At 36.4% G+C, this 17,404-nt stretch overlaps 1 protein-coding gene across 1 annotated transcript in view; it reads right to left on the bottom strand.

Annotated features, from left to right (window-relative positions):
* LOC306843166 (ryanodine receptor 1-like) overlaps positions 1 to 17,404 on the bottom strand; it is a gene marked incomplete at both ends in the record, with an annotated part of 110,764 nt that overhangs the window by 64,961 nt on the left and 28,399 nt on the right. The window contains 29 exons of the mRNA XM_079374465.1: positions 50 to 210; positions 307 to 436; positions 795 to 1,147; positions 1,233 to 1,441; positions 2,978 to 3,152; positions 3,322 to 3,527; positions 3,702 to 3,849; positions 4,980 to 5,139; positions 5,223 to 5,306; positions 5,407 to 5,510; positions 5,620 to 5,724; positions 5,823 to 6,039; positions 7,359 to 7,551; positions 7,627 to 7,868; positions 8,020 to 8,153; positions 8,244 to 8,362; positions 8,487 to 8,582; positions 9,145 to 9,280; positions 9,369 to 9,555; positions 10,233 to 10,354; positions 10,459 to 10,626; positions 10,746 to 10,902; positions 10,993 to 11,067; positions 11,976 to 12,072; positions 12,203 to 12,302; positions 12,395 to 12,507; positions 13,589 to 13,667; positions 13,763 to 13,837; positions 15,986 to 16,006. Of these exons, the coding sequence (XP_079230591.1) occupies positions 50 to 210; positions 307 to 436; positions 795 to 1,147; positions 1,233 to 1,441; positions 2,978 to 3,152; positions 3,322 to 3,527; positions 3,702 to 3,849; positions 4,980 to 5,139; positions 5,223 to 5,306; positions 5,407 to 5,510; positions 5,620 to 5,724; positions 5,823 to 6,039; positions 7,359 to 7,551; positions 7,627 to 7,868; positions 8,020 to 8,153; positions 8,244 to 8,362; positions 8,487 to 8,582; positions 9,145 to 9,280; positions 9,369 to 9,555; positions 10,233 to 10,354; positions 10,459 to 10,626; positions 10,746 to 10,902; positions 10,993 to 11,067; positions 11,976 to 12,072; positions 12,203 to 12,302; positions 12,395 to 12,507; positions 13,589 to 13,667; positions 13,763 to 13,837; positions 15,986 to 16,006 (4,166 nt within the window). The remainder of the gene's footprint in view (positions 1 to 49; positions 211 to 306; positions 437 to 794; positions 1,148 to 1,232; positions 1,442 to 2,977; positions 3,153 to 3,321; positions 3,528 to 3,701; positions 3,850 to 4,979; positions 5,140 to 5,222; positions 5,307 to 5,406; positions 5,511 to 5,619; positions 5,725 to 5,822; positions 6,040 to 7,358; positions 7,552 to 7,626; positions 7,869 to 8,019; positions 8,154 to 8,243; positions 8,363 to 8,486; positions 8,583 to 9,144; positions 9,281 to 9,368; positions 9,556 to 10,232; positions 10,355 to 10,458; positions 10,627 to 10,745; positions 10,903 to 10,992; positions 11,068 to 11,975; positions 12,073 to 12,202; positions 12,303 to 12,394; positions 12,508 to 13,588; positions 13,668 to 13,762; positions 13,838 to 15,985; positions 16,007 to 17,404) is intronic.

The raw sequence follows: 17,404 nt of genomic DNA on the forward strand, positions 1-17,404 counted from the left end.
CAGTAATTTGACATGGCAGATCAGTGAGCTGAATTTGGTATCATCTCACCTGTCATGTATGTTGCCCTTGTCGTCTCCAACAGTCATAGTGACATTGCGGACCTTAGACAGGTCAAAGTTGAGGTCATACATGTGGAAGTCTGGGGTGACCCAACCCACCCATACCCCGCTAGGTTCTTGACCAGCAAAGATACGGACTGAGTAATAGTACTGCACAATGGAGACAGGGAGAGAGAGAAGCATAAGTAACAAAACAAAAAAACAAGAGCAGTGTTATATATTACAGATCTTGTAATGAATACTGACTGTGGTCGTATTGAGGATGATCTCTGTGTCGTCACGATCATCAGGCACCACATCCTCAAACAAACGGGGCATAATAGGTTGAGGTGGAGGAGGAGCAATCATGGCTGCCTTTTTAGCTTTAAACAGGAAGCTGAGGAAATAATTTTGAGGGTGTTTTTCAACATTTTACATTTTTTAAATTAATATATTTCAAATGTACTAAATTGCGACTTCATCATTACAAATGTGTAATTACAAATGTATTTAGATACATGATATAGTATACTTTAACCATATTTCCAAAACAAATGAAGTTATTATTATATAGAATTATATAAATATGAACTTAAGTTCTAATTAAGTGGGTCAAGTGTGTCTTTTAAAGTATATAATTTCCTTAATAAGTACTCTTTTGAATAGTATGCTAATGTGTACTTTAAAGTGTACTCTTCCACAAGGGTAAACATACAAATGTTAGCATAAACTTCATAAAAGTCCTTAGATCTCACCCTTTCTTCTTTCCTTTCTCAGATGCAGTATCTTTGTCGTTTTCCTTAAAGCTTGGGATATCTTTGGGCACGGATGGCTCCTTTTCCTTCTCCTCCTGCTCTTTGCGACTGGCTGACTTCTTCAGCACCTCAAAGTCAGAGTCGGGGTCCACCTCCAGCACCTCTTCTTCAGGGATAGTAAGGGTTCGTGTGAGAGGAGTAGTGCCTGCAGGCACTTTGAATGTCAGGTGGAACTCTACAGGCATGCTCAGTCTGAAGAACATCATGTCTGTGTTGGCATTTTGGGATCCAAAAGTCTTGTGGGTTATTTTAATACAAGGGGCACTGTCTACGGTTCCATCCACACGAGAGACCTACAGGTCACATGAGAACAATAATAAGGTTCATAAACTTTATCTATACGTTTAAACTGACACAAAAATTGCTTAAATACAGTACCTCAATGTGGTTGTGGTCGGTGGGCACTGGAACATACTGGGGGAGGCTCTTACTGAACCACATTGTGATGTCTCTCTTCATGTTGATGGCAAATGGCTCAAAGCCTTCTTGGAGCCCACAGATGGCAAAGTAGCGTAGGCTGCTAACATTCTGACCCAGGTTAATACGGCCGACCTGAGAAAGACTCAAAGTGCAGACTGGAATAAAACCTGTAGGAAGAAGAACAAAGAGAAGAAACTGATTTAGTAGAGGTATTTAAAAGGCAATATTGTTTTAATCTTTTATTATGTACATTGCAAATATGGATTGATCTTTTGATCCTAGAATAGAATCCTAGAATAGCCTAGAATAGCCTAATAATTGCTTTTGTCTATAGTGCTGTTTAATTTTTTTTCAGAGATGGAGGCATCGGAGAAATAAATCAGAAAGCCTCCAGCAATTAAATTTGTAAGATTTTTTAACAAGGAAGAGATGAAGGAGATGGATATGACACATAAGATTTGCGAGGAGTGTGGTATAAAAATAAAATACTCCGGAAATATTATGAACATGAGGACCTCACACTCCACCATCCAGAGATAGCATTAGCCTTAGCAAAGGGTGGCAAATTTGACAATAAATCAGCTACTTTTGGGACTTTTACCATTGAAAAAAGGTATTAAATCATAATATATGGTGTTGTGATGCTCAGCATGTCACAAAATGTGTAAAATTGCAATAATTTCATTGTGACTTAAGAATCATGCAAAAAAAAAAAATTATTATTGTGGGGGCTCTGATAGTAGCGATAGCGTTAGCTAAGGATGGTAAATCAGCTTATTTGGGGCATTTGCAGTAGAAAATATATGTTATCGCAACACTCAGCATGTCACAAAATGTATAGAACTGCAATAACGGTGTATCATGACTCAACCATGATAATATTTTACTGTGGGGCCTCTGGTAATTTCCACTCTTTTCATTTATTTTCAGAGGAGAAGGGTGATTTGGACTTCAAATCTAATTCTGCATTGCCTCAAGATGGTATTTTGATAGAACTTTCATCTGAACTTTCAAGATTGTTAGAATTGCAAACTCCTTATTCTTTTTTTTAAATAACAAACTTTAAAATTTTAAGTCTATATTTAGACTTTAGATATTAAAGCACTATAGTCATGAAATGGCCTACTAAAGCCACATGTTCACCCTATTTAATGCCAAACAGCATTCATTAGTGCATATCTTGTGCCAAAAATGTCATCAACATCAAAGGTGTCATATTAGATTTTGAGGAAAAACTCAAGGAGTTTAAAACTTAAATTTTGCTCTGTTTTTTCTTTATAGATACAAAGCTATTAAATGGCTTAAAATGTGGCTTATTAAACATATGGACACATTTGTTGATGCTTTTTTGTCATTTTAGAGCCAAAAAAAACAAAAAAAAACAAGGCTACAGTATTCTTCAAAAATGTAGATTTTATGTTTGATGGGGAAAAGAAAATATAATCCATTTATTATCTGGAATCCCTTTCTTTAATGTAAAAATCAGTGGTAATCAGAAATACATTTTCATTACACACCTTTTAAATCCAAGACCAGGATTGATCTGTGTCTATGAAAACAACCCTTGTGAGACTCATTCAAAAACTAACCATGGACTTTTCCTGACCAGCTAAATGACAAAACTTATTAAACAAAACATATTATCCTTCAAAACAACTCACTGAAACCCTATTGATAAACATTGTCATAGCTCAAATCCTCACCGTCTCCAATCTCAATGTCTTTGAAGGCCATTTCAGAGCCAGAATCGCTGATCAGCATCTCTCCATTAAGAGTGAACATAATGTTCATTTCAGTGAGGTCTATCATGCACCCGACCACATCACCAGACTGCCACTGACGACCAAATGGCTCATTACCAATGTGCCATCGCTGAGCCTGCAGGAAGAGCAGAGGAGATTAATTCAGCATTTATTGCAGCTATCCAAAATAGTTTGTCAGCAACTTGTGTAGCACACAAAATGTTTTGGTCCAATTAGCCGGAAAAATGGCCTACAGCCTGGTACCATATAGCACAGTAGAATGAGATTAATATGACACCACTGACCCTGTTTCCATTAAAGACGTAGGCCAGCTCATCAGAACCAAGCTCAACGTCAGAGCGGACGTTTGGTCGAGCCCAGCCAACTCTCATCTCTCCTGTGGTTACGGCCTCAAACTCAAAGTACCATTTTCCTGAGGTGACAGCATACTGCTTCTCTGCCCTGAAGATACGCACTTTATCTCCACGCATGTTCTCAACACCATGACCACCTGTGGGGGAAAAAAGAGATTAGGACTGCAAAAACAATACGAATCCCAACAAATATGTATCTGAATGACTTCATTAAAGTCTGTTCCATATTTGGGATCCTAATAGTGATAATTTTGACATCCGCACTCTCAACCTCAAGACACTGGTAATAACGCACTAAAACAAAGACTCACTGCTCTCCTGATCTGGGGGCTCGATGTTGTATCCATAGCCAATCAGAGTGCGCACAGCGCTATTCACACTGTCTCTGTTGGTCTTCTTGGTTCTCTCGTCAAGCAGGTTGTATGGCACCAGACGAGGGTTACGCTTATTCAAAATGTCCTGAGGGTCACAAGGTTAGTAACAAGAGTTAGTTTTTGAAGTATTATTAACTGAATTCCAGTTCACAGAAATGTCACGGTTTCTGTTAGTTTGTTTTGTTGCACATTTGAGTTTGTCATTATGTTCATGTGTGTCTTGTTAATTATCCTCATTTGGTCTGTGTACTTAAGTTCCTGTCTGTTCAGTTAGTGTTTGTTGGGTCTTGAACATCAATGTTATGTGTATCACCAGCCTTCCTTTGTGTGAAATGTACCCTTGTGTGGATCTATTAAAGTTAATCTTCTTCTTCATGTTTGTGCGTGTTCATCAACACCATATTGTGACCGGTCCAAAATATGATATCTAATTTGGTAACACTTTAGTATAGGAACCAATTTTTACTATTAGCTAGTTGCTTATTAGCATGCTTATTATGAACATATTGGCTGTTTATTAGTGTTTATAAAGCAAATATTCTGCATGGCCATATTCTACATCCCTAATCATATCTAATACCTAAACTTAACAACTACCTTACTAACTATTAATAATAATGTTTAATGTTTAGTTAATGAATTGTTAATAGCGAAAATTGGACCTTAAAATAAAGTGGGACCCAAATTTTTAACCAATTATAGTTATTACTTCCCAAATATTTATTTTTGTAACTAGACATATTAAACTTTCGTAACAATTAACAAAGCCGACAAAACATTTTAATTATAATTTTGCTATACACTTTATCAAAATAAATATATTGACATTAAAATTTGAATCTATAGATTATTTAACACTGAGCTATAATCACATGGTATGGTCTGGGAAATAAATCATTTGAAACATTTTTGATTATTGTTTTATCGTTTTTCTGGAAATACAATGTTGTATTATTACTAATAAGTATTATTAAAATATCACTGCCTTTTAATTTGAATTTTAATCATGTTCCCTGTCTGCTACCTTAAATGAAATTCAGGATTTGAATTGTAATTTAAAAGGTTTGCCCCTTTTCACAGACTGTGATGGCACGTTTTATACTTATTGTAAATATAGCAATATTTTTTTTCTTCATTTTTTTTTTGCACAATTTTCTCACTTAGAAACATATTTTTGTTGTAGTTTGACAGAGTCAGCATAGTATCCATATCTACCTGGAGAATGCTGTAGGTCCATCCTTGTCTCACTCTGTCCCGTGCCCAAACATTATGCCCATTTTCTGCCAACTTCTCTACCAACTGGTTCTGATTGGGTGTCAGTTTGACGTGACTGAGGTCTAGAGGAGCAGGTTTGTACCCACTGCTCATTACATAACTGACCCAGAAAAGAAAAACATGAAAATCAAAACATTATACATTATACAAGACAAAAACATGGGTGTTTTTTGGTTTTGTTACGTTTTGGGCAATTTGATCTTCCTCAGATTCTCCTCTGCTTTCTCATCTCCCATGCCTACATGGCAGCCCAAAGCTAAGAGGGTTCTGGAGAGGTCAAGGAGAAAAAAGTTGGTGAATAGATTGGATGGACAGATGGATGCATAAGCAATGAACTTTAGACATTTGATATTCAACAGACACTCACTTCAAGGTCTCTCCAGACATCTGGAGGTTATAATTCCTCTCGGGTTCTGGAAGACTCTGAAAGTCCACCAGACACGGGTGCAACTTCTTATTATCATCCCTAAACTGAGAAAGAGAGCTTTTAACTTTAATAAGGATCTTGAGTTTGTATGTACAGTATGCTTGTGCTTGCGTTGGTGTTTATTTGCGAAAGACAGAGACAAAGGGTGCTCACCACTCCATAGGTCCAACCCTGCTCGATACGAGTCACAGCCCAGAGCTCATGGATGTTTTCTGCAAGCTTCTCTCTGATCCGCTCCAAATGAGGAGGTAGAACAATCTACAAATGACATTACATACATAATACATACTCTGACTGCTTAGTCAAAGTGTTTTTGGCAAGCAACAGTTGAGTTGTATGTGCTAAGTTTAGTTTACCTGGGCAGTGTCAACAGGACAGGGAGTGAATGAGGTGTGCGTGAGAGACTGCGTGGGGCCCAGTAGGTTTCTGACTCCATTAAAGTCATGTTTATACTCCTTAATAGGCTCAATGCGCATTCTGTCTTTGGGGAGAAGAGCTTCATAACATGGTGCGTAACCAGGAGGGGGCAAAAATTTAAAATCTCCATGGCGACCACCCAAAAGGAAGCGAGCTCTGAAAAATGAAATGGAAAAAAAGGTGATTTTAGTTTTTTTTTATTGTTTTCATTTATAAATGATTCTCTGTCTAAATTTTGGGGTTTGGTCAGATTTATTCATGTTGAAAAGTCTCTTATGCTCACCAGTGCTGCATTTATTTGTTCAATAAAACTATAAAAAAAAGTCAATTTTTGTAAAATATTATTAGAATTTATAATAAAAAAAAAAAATTTTACCGTCATTGATACAGTATTCTACATTGGCCTAGTAGTGCACAACACAACAAAATATCCACAACACAATGGAAACAAGCTGCAATTAGCAAAACAAAACAGAAATAAGCCACAACACAATGAAAATTAGCACAACACAATGGAAATAACCGCAACACAACAGAAACAAGTCGCAACACAATGAAATTAGCACAACACAACAGAAATAAGCCACAACACAATGGAAATTAGCACAACACAATGGAAATAACCACAACACAACAGAAACAAGTCGCAACACAACGGAAACAAGCCACAACACAATGAAATTAGCACAACATAACAGAAATAAGTCACAACACAACAGAAACAAGCCATAACACAATGAAATTAGCACAACACAACAGAAATAAATCGCAATGCAACGAAATTAGCACAACACAATGAGATCATATGCATTGTGTTGTGGAGATTTCATTGTGTTGTGCATTGCTGGGCCACCATAGTTTTCACTGTCACATGATTCTTCAGAAATCATTCTAATATGTTGATTTAGTGCACAAAAAAACATTTCTTACAATATTTTTATAGAAATATTCAGGATTACTTGCTAAAGTTCAAAAGAATAGCATACAGAGTAAACATAAATATTTTGAAGCATTACAGATTATGTTAACATCACTTTTGATCAATTTAATGTACCCCTGCTAAAGTACTAATTTCCTTTTTTTTAAATCAATAAACAAATGTTTAATGTGCAAAATCAGAAGCTAGAGATTACTGTTTATAACATGTTAAATATGCATATTGTTCTTACAAAAAATGCATCAATTCGCTTTAGAAGTCCTTTATTAACCCCCCAAAGCCATGTGGGACACTTTTTATGATGAATGGATGCACTTTGTTGAACTTCTTTTGTACTATTGAAAAATAACACCCATTCACTCCCATTATAAAGCTTGGAAGCGCAAGGACATTTTTTAATATAACTGATTGGATTCGTCTGAAAGAAAAAAGTCATACACCTAGCATGCCTTGAGGGTGAGTTAAACATGAGGGAATTTTTGGATGAACTATCCTTTTAAGAAAAGGTTATGTAATGCAAAACAATAATGTTAATTACTTCACTCCAGCAGAGAAACTAATGACAGGAAAGAAGAGGCCGTCTAAGTTGAAGTTCTCAAACATTCCCTGGACTGGATGGCCATTGATACGGAAGGAGATACTGGGCACACTCAGATCCAGACAGCAGCTCACAACGTCATCTGCTGCCAGGATGTGCTGGTTGGGCGAAGCAACCTGACGTGACACATGACCTACACAGAGCAAAAATATGGTTTAAGGACCACAAACACTCACACATATAGAATATAGAAGATCACCACACTTACCTGACCACAAGTGAAGGCCATCAAAGCCATAAGAATATAGGTCATCACCCACACCATTGCCACCCCAGCCCTCTCCTCCTCCTGGGTACGGACTGAAGCCCTCAGTCAGAGCCCAGCCAACACGCAGATGGGAAGCCTGAGCTGTCACAAATGGTTCCACATAGTCTACCATCACCTCATAGTACCACTTCTTATACTGTGTAGAACCTTCACAAGTCCCCAAGAAGATATTGGGCCTCACGCTACAAGGAGTAAGTCACATTTATGTAGTTAAAGGGTTTGAAATCTTTTCAATTTCTTTGATTTAGTGCACCTTCAAGAATAAAAGCTGCATTAAAAGAAAACAAGGTGCAATGCAGCATTTTTAATTGGATGCAAATCAACAGATATTACCTTGATACATAGTTAACGATGTTAGTCTGCAGCAGAAGGTCACGGCCAGGAAGCAGATTTTCTGTGATGAGGTTTTGATTGGACCTCACAGCGACACCGTTACATACACACAGAGAACGTAATACATCTAAAACCTGTCCAGACAAAGGCAGAGGACAGTGAGATCTTCAATGTGGAGCAAAATGATAAATGCTAGTAGTACTAAATCACGTTTGCAGTCAGACCTTATGGTTTCGACCGTGCTTGTCCAAGAGAGAAATGATAGACTTGATGTGATTCTCCTGAATGATGTTCAAGACTTCAGGACTTTCAATCAAAACACAATACAGCACCTCTAGGATGCCTGGAGACCCACAGATAAGAAAGAAGTATGAGAGCAAGAAGTATGTGGCAAGGTTTAAAGACGGGTTGTTAGTCATTTTTTTGGCATTTGTAGACCGTGTACTGGAGGAAGGTCTTATATATACCTGAAGAAGCTTCCAGACGATCCAGTTTACTAACCAGCCAGTCCAGATTATCGCAAAACAGAGCACAGTTAGAACGGTTTCCTCTAATCAGCGACGCTGTGAAAATAGAGACACGTTCACAAATCTAATCCATCAATACAGTCCAAAATAAATAACAAAAAATATAAGCATATTTATTTTTGCATAAATTATGCCTTTTAGATGCTATTCAATAAATGTTATATAATAAATATATAATTTAAATAATTTATTGCTGTTTTTGAAAGAAGTCTTTTATGCACATCATGGCATTTATTTAATAAAAAATACAGTAAAAATAGTCACATTTTGAAATATTACAAGTTAAAAGGACTGCTTTCTATTTCAGTATATTTTAAAATGTAATCATAACCATTATTAATAGCTGAGGACTAATAATGATTGATTGAATAATTAAGCACCAAATCAGAAAGGATCATGTGACACACTAGCTTTGCCATCACAGGAATAAATGACATTTTAAAATAGAAAACAGTTCTTTTAAATTGTAAAATTTGACAATATTAGTGCTTTTACTGTTTTAGTGTTTTAGATCAAATAAATTCAGCCTTGGTAAGTATAAGAGATGTCTTTCAAAAACATTACAAATTTGAATGTATATTTATTTATATTCAGTCACCAAGCAGTTCATAGAGCAGGTTGACAATCTCTTTCCAGGATTCAGCAGCTTCCTCTCCGGCAAACTCAGAGAAGTGTGCAGCAGTGTTGTAGACATTTAGGCGGTCGATACACTCCAGCACGATGGTGATCAACCCCTGCAACAGAAAAGAGACATTAATTAAAGGGAATCATGGCTGATTGTGAGACAGAGAGGCACAAACATACACACACACACGCACGCACCTCTTCTTGGAAGAGGTTCTGTCGGTTGCGTAGAGAGCGCAGCTTGGTCTGTTTCTCCTCGTGTTCCAGCTCCTCCTCTGGAGGCCGAAAATAATGGATCAGATCCTGCAAGGACAGGATCACTCCGTCCAATGGCAGGGACACCGGACCGGGGGATTTGTTCTTCCCACTCAAAGAGTCCAGACCTCTGATGTACAAGAGAGAGAAGAGGATGGATGCACATTCACACACAGATACACACACACACACACACACAAGAAAATATAAGGCAACTATCTACAAATATTTTCTTAAAAAAAAAAAAAACTCATCAAATTAATGAATTCAGTCATTAAATTGTTTATTTATACAGACATACATATATATATTTATACTTGCAAACCAAAAGTTTGATGTCAGTAAGTTTGTTTAATGTTTCTGAAGTCTCTTATTTTCATCAAGGCTGCATTTATTTGATTAAAACAATATAAAATATTATATATATATATATATATATACAGTATATACATACATACATATAATGTATGTATATATATGCATAAATATATATAATTTAATTATAATTTAATAATTTATTATTCAATTTATTTTAAGTTAATTATTTATTATTTAATGATTTTTTTTGTAATGTTTTGCTTAATAAAAGTATTCTTTTATTTAAAAAAATAAGATAAAAAAACTGCACCAAAGTAATGCATAATAAAATATCATACTGCTTATATTTTCACTTTGCTTTTTATCAAACAATAAATGTAACAATAGAATATCATGGAATTCTTATTCTGCCTATAAAGTATTACACAATATTCAGTGACAGTATACAGTATAAATAAACGTTAGATTGCATGTGATGTACAGTCGTACTTGATAAACTGTGTAAAAAGGCCCGTGGTGCTGTAAATCATACGAGCAGCCTGACACTCTTCCATCTGAGAGCGAGAGCAGGTCAGTGCATCATCCATATGGCCCTCTTGATGCAATATGGCCTGAGAGAAAGAAAAAGAAAGAGTTTGGATTAAATGTAAGATCATAAGAAATGCAACAGTTTGAAAGACTTTACATCAGATATATGATCATGTGGTTTGCATACCCTTCTCTTCATGGTTCCCAGGCGAGCAGCTTTAGCATCTAAAGCAGCGTATGTGAGCCACAACCCTGTGGAAAGATGCTGCATAAAACACATAGACTCGCCATACTTGATCTCAGGAACACCCATTCCTTCCACGTCTCGCTTCTTCTGAGCCCCCTCCACTTTCTCCTGTTCTCCAGGAATGAGAAATGCCGTTAGAATTTGATAACTAGTAAAATATTACTAAATAATAATTACTAATCAATAAAACGCAAAATATTTTTTTATTTATAAAAGTTCAAACCTACCTTTGACGCACGGAAACAGAAGGCAGACAATTTGGTGTTGGCTTTCTCTGGATCCAGAACCATCAGACCTTTCTCCTCAACCAGACACAGGTACCGACCCGTTGTGATGTGGCGCACGCGGAAAGCCTGGCCCCACTTCATGTGGCTACCGCTCCAGCTGCAGAGGCATAACAGATGTGTACGACAAAACGTATTTGCAAAAAATTTAATAATTATGTCACAGTTAATAGATGAGAGATTTTCTCACCCAATTCTCAGAGGCTCAAGTCTCCATAATGAACGGGCCTGACTACATACCGCCCCTCCTTCATATTGTGCAATCCTAGAGAGAGAATGCCATTACTATCATTTATGTTAAGCATTCAGTGTGAAATACACAGTATGAGGAGGTTAGCCAATCATAACGCTTCATTTACTGTACATACAGATAGTACAGTAATAAAAACAGCTTGCTTAATTATATATATATATATATATATATATACATATATATACTCCTATACTATACTATATATACTACTATACAAACATCCGTTTGCCTGCAGCTCTGCTGCTCCAGCAAACTCTCTCTCTCTTTCTCTCCCTCCGTCCGTCCCAGGGGCAGTCGTGGCCTAATGGATAGAGAGTTGGACTTGTAACCCAAAGGTTGTGGGTTCGAGTCTCAGATCCAGCAGGTATTGTAGGTGGGGGAGTGAATAACCAACACTCTCTTCACCCTCAATACCACGACTGAGGTGAGACCCTTGAGCGAGGCACCGAACCCCCCACTGCTCCCCCGGGCGCCGCAGCATTGGCTGCCCACTGCTCCGGGTGTATGTTCACTACTGTGTGTACACTTGGATGGGTTAAATGCAGAGCACAAATTCTGAGTATGGGTCACCATACTTGGCCACACACCACTTCCCTTTCCCTATACGTGTGTGTGTCACTGTTCAAAAGTTCAGAGCCTGTAAGAAATTATTTTATTCAGCAAGGATGCATTAAATTGATCAAAGATTTCTATTTCAAATCAATGCTGTTCTTGTGAACTTTCTATACATCAAAGGATACAAAAAACAGTTCCACAAATATACACAGACAGACAGACAGACAGACAGACAGACAGACAGACAGACAGACAGATAGACAGATAGACAGATAGATAGATAGATAGATAGATAGATAGATAGATAGATAGATAGATAGATAGATAGATAGATAGATAGATAGATAGATAGATCATTCTTTTACTTGCGCTGCTCCTCTCCCTGATCAGGTGTTGAGATGGCCAGACACTCATCCATGTGACCATGAAACAATCTTAAGACATGACCTCCAGTTAAGTACCCTGAAGAGAGCAAATATAAAGACCAGAACACAGTCAGATAGGTTACATCAATCTCTACAAATTACAGACATATTTCAGAACATTTTGGTTTTATTTGATTGGGAATCCTCTGTATTTGCTGAACACTTACCCTCTGCCAGCTCACAGCCTGAGCAGACCGGATTCATGTTCCACAAGGTCTGCATAAAGGAGGCATCTACCATCAGGTCCCCGCTGGCGTATGACAGATGCTGCAATAGATATCACAGATACCAGCTGTCAGCTGCACAGAGAATCATGTTTGACATTTTTATTAGGTCATTAAGGATCTAATAAGTCTTACTAGGTATCTCTCTGATGACACGCTAACCAGGATCAGGTCATCTCCTACCCTGACCTTCTCACCCTCTGACCTCTGCTTGGATGCAGGATGGATGGTCCACCAACATGCTTCCCCTGAACATACAGAGACGCAAATAATTTGTCCAGTAAAAAGAAATCAATTCAATTCAATTCAAAATACATATTATTACAAATATAGGTTTAACAAGACAACGTGACTGTTGTGATGTGTGGGCATTGTTTGTGTGTTGGGTGTTCTTGTTTGTCTTGTTTTTTTTTCTCTCCCTCTTTTTTGATTATTCTCAAGTGTGCACAGCCAGAGAGCTGATTGTCATTGAGGTGCACCGGCACTCAATGTGTTTCATGGTGATATAAATGTGCCATTTGCAGACTGTGGAGGAGACGGTGGGAGACAGACATTCGTTAGCTTTATCATCTGGTTCACAATGTTCAGACAATACTCTTTTTCCTGGGTTTCTATAGTAGGATCGGACACTGCAGTGTTGTTGCTTTTCGAATCCCTGAAGTCTGGGGTTTGATAGTGAACTGCCAATAAATATGACGCTACCGGCTGCTACCGTCAACCCAGCTATATTTGCATTTTGCATTTTACAGTTGTAAATTGTAACACTGTTCTTATAAAATTATTAATGTAAATTATGCTAATTTAAAATGCAATTGTCATTTACGATTGTACATATAATAATAACAAGATAAAAAAATGATATTTGTAATATTAATAATAATTTATTTATAATATTATAATAATAAAAAAAATGTTAATTGTATTTTATTAATACTACTAAATAAATAAATAAGGTCAGGTTAACATTATTACATAATACAACAACAATAATAACAATAATCATTCATATTTTTAGGTTTACATTATTATTATTATTATTATTAATAATAATAATAATAATGTCAGGTTTATATTGTTGTTGTTATTGTTGTTGTTACTATTAATAATAATAATTATTATTATTATTATTGTTGTTGTTATTGTTATTATTATTATTATTATTATGCAGTTGTTGTTGTTAGGCTCAAGAAAAATAAATACAACCAGGAAAACACATAATAAACCACTAGTACTAATAAAAATATATTATTATTATAATTATTATTATTAATAATATTATTCAATATAAGGACTACCCATTTCTCTTGATCAACAGTGGATAGCATGTACCTGTAGAATCCTCTTGCAGGCCCACATCAAAGGCCAGCTTGTCTGTGAGTGAACGTGATGTCGTCAAGCAGCTGAGATACTGTAATTTAGGGTAAAAAACATGTTTCCTTAAAATTAGTGCCATCACATTAAACATCAGAAAATAATGAAAAGGACCCGTCGTAGATCTCTCACCATGCCAGAGTGGTAGTGTCTCAGGAGGATGGCGTGGCCATAGAGCAGTGTTCGGTGTCCCCCTCCCTGAGATGACTGGAGATTGAGGAACAACAGAGAAGATAAACTTAAAACAACTTCTTTGTACTCAAATAGTGCTGTAAGGACTCAGCAAAGTGGACAGCGTTGGATGATAAACGGCAGTGTTTTACATAGGAAAGGGCTCCACCGTTTTCACATGGCGACAACAGTGAGACATAAGAAGACGCAAACTGAAAACAAAAACTGTTATGAAAGGACAGAGGAATAAATTACCAGAGATTTTCTTTACATACTGTAAGTTCACATTCTCAGGAAGTGGGTTACAGTACCATGGAGAGAGCATACATAAGTACAGAAACAACCAATGAACAGAAGAGTCAACAAGTCAAAGGTCACATTCAGCCGTCATGAGGACAACAAACACATCCTGTGGACGGCTTACCTTTACTCAACATCCAGAAAGGATTAAAGGCAAGAGAACACGATTATTGTTGCTATTAGTGAGTTTTGTATATAGTCTCATACTATTTATGTGTATGATTACGTAAGCGAGAGAGAGAGAGCAAGAAAGAGAGAGAGAGCATACCATAGTAGTCCTTAAAGAGACGGTTCTCCCAAAAAAGAAGATTCTAGCATTGTTTATCAACCTTATGTTGCATTTGAGTTTTTTATGTAGAGTTTTTTTTTTTATAATGTACAGAAAAAAGTCATAGGTTTGGAACGACATGAGGGTGAGTAAATCATGCCAGAATTGTCATTTTTGGGTGAATTCACCACAACAGATGTGTCCAGATGTGTTAATTGTTTGGCAGTCAATGGGACAGTCACAAGCCTCCTGGTTCGCATCCAAAATCTCTTAAATTGTGCTCCGAAGACGAACGAAGCTTTTACAGGTTTGGAACGACATGGGGGTAAGTGATTAATGACAACATTTTCATTTTGGGGGTGGAGTAACCCTTTAACACATATGTTTTAGGATTATAAATTGCATAAGTATATGTAATTTAAATAAATACAAACTAAATAAATGAAATGAAATGAAATGTATATTTAAAATAAATAAATAAAAATATATAAATATATGACCGTATGAAATTATTTTACCATAATGTCTTGTTTGACGAGTCCATATCTATGATGTTACCCAACTGTCTCTTTAAAAGTATGCAGAAAGAGCAGCACCTGAAAACTTGAAAGCACTTTGTGCATCTTATCAAAATCTAGCTAAAATATTTCTAATTTTAAATACAATCTATATTTTTCATAAATGTTACCAGATACTGTATTTTATTTTTTCCATATGTTGAAATGGTTACAAGGTTTATTTAAGGAAACAGTCTTTATGGTAAGCTGATGTCTTAGCTATTATGATCTGTCAAAATAATAACACAGAACCTGTGGGGTAATGATTTGAAATATCATTGTGCTCTGAAAAATAACTGAAGAATATTGGTAAAATTCAGGCAAATGAAGTACTGTTAAATTCTTTAATGCACAAATCAAAGGATTTTAGGCATTTTCTCAGCAGGTTTGTATCACTTACAATCACCCAGTCATGGTGCCAATTAGGTGAGGTGAGATGGAATGAAAAGGTTGATGTTAGCATAAATTACTATACTACAGGAGGCTAGTAGTGAAAAAGAGAAAAATTATTTTTCAACTAATTTTTCAACAAACGGGGTCAGAAAGCTCTTAGATTTCATCAAAAAATATCTTAATTTGTGTTGTGAAGGGATTACGGGTTTGGAACGACACAAGGGTGAATAATTAATAACAGAATTTTCATTTGTGTGTGGACTATCCCTTTAAAACCTGGAAATATGTGTGGCCCACAGGTTTCATGCTTATCGGCTTTCATATTAGTCAGGAATGAGTGTTAGTGCTGTGGGCCATACTGAAGATCATATCCTTATCCAGGATTCAGTGACACTGAGCTCATCTTACACACTGGAATACTCTCTCTCGCTCTTTTTCTCTCTCTCTTTCTTACAAATGTGCACACTTATACACACAGACGAGGTGTCATTTGAAATGCCATTTGGAGAGCAAATGGGATTCCAACTCCAACCAAACCAGACAAAGTAAAGGTTTAGGGGTGAAGAAGAGCTACAGCATTATTTCATCCACACTGGACACTGAGTTGGAGATGTAGGTACAGAGGAGAGGAAGGGTGCTGAGGTTCAGATGAGACATGAGACATACCCATTTATCCAAATCGACTGCCTAAAGTTGGCAGGAAAGGGAGACGAAGGGTCAGGAGAGAGAAAAAAAGTACAGGAAATTAAGTTACACTAACAAATCTATCCTCCAACACCAGAATATAACTCTAATAGACTGGCTTTTAGATGACCCCATGCACCCAAATATAACAAAACAGAGAAGGATTCAAATCAAGAGCAGAAAAATACTGTTGGTGTAGTGACCCTGCACCTCAAAACCAGTAAAGATCAAGATAAAGATCATGTTCCATTATTTATATTTTTATAAATATTTATATTTTGTAAATTTTCTACCGTAAAAATACCAAAACCTAATTTTTGATTAGTAATATGTATTGCTAAGAACTTTATTTGGACAACTTTAAAGGCGATTTTCTCAATATTTCTTTTTTTTTTTTTGCACCCTCAGATTGCAGATTTTCAAATAGTTGTATCTTGGCCAAATATTGTCCTATCCTAACAAATACATCAATGGAAAGCTTATTTATTCAGCTTTCAGATAACGTATAAATATCAGTTTCAAAAACTAGACCCTTATGACTGGTTTTGTGGTGCAGGGTCACATATTAAATAAAAAATGGATAAAACAGGGTCCAAAAGTCTGACAATACAATTAAAAAAAAAAATTCTATCAATCAGTGGTGTGCGGTGATGTTCTAAAATGAGAAGGCAAAATTCTAAAATTTTTTTTTTTTTCAAGTTCAAATTAACTTTGAACTATTTTTGAATTTTTCGGATCATCAGTCATCAAAGCTTGAATATTGGTCACAGGCACAGAGATTTAGTTTAATTTCACCAAGCTGATTACTCACTAAAAACTCTATCACTATCTAAGTATGTGAGTTGTTTACTTATTTTTTTAAATTAATCTTCCCATTATATTGTTCGTTCAGATTGATTTGCGAAACCTGGAATGCGCACGAACACAAGAGGCAGGATTTAACGCATGAACCAATCACAGCCGATCATATTACGATGGAGGCATTGCCTCATCTCATGTGACTTTCCCCCATTCATTCAATTGCCCCCGACCAAACTTACCGCTTTAGAGACTCTGTTAAAACTCATTGGGCTCAGGGGAGGAGAGTCAGACACAAACTCCCACTGTAACTTTACCTGCTGGTGTCGCTGATGGACAATGTTTGTTTAGAAAAATTAGCAATTTATGCAATTTTAACGTTATCTCACTAGGTTTAATTTTAAAACCACATTTTTACTTTAAGTTTCAGCTCTACAGGCTACATTTTACTGTATGTATTTGTAAACTGTAAAAGGATGTAATATTCTTTGTTCATCATTCCTTTTCTTTTTGACCCGCTGCTTTTTGAATTTCTCCCTGCTCTCCACCTCTCCATTCTTCTTTCTCTCTCTCTCTCTCTCTCTCTCCCCTTCATGGAGACTC

Source organism: Barbus barbus, assembly GCF_936440315.1.
Source record: "Barbus barbus genome assembly, chromosome: 23".
Classification (NCBI taxonomy): domain Eukaryota; kingdom Metazoa; phylum Chordata; class Actinopteri; order Cypriniformes; family Cyprinidae; genus Barbus; species Barbus barbus.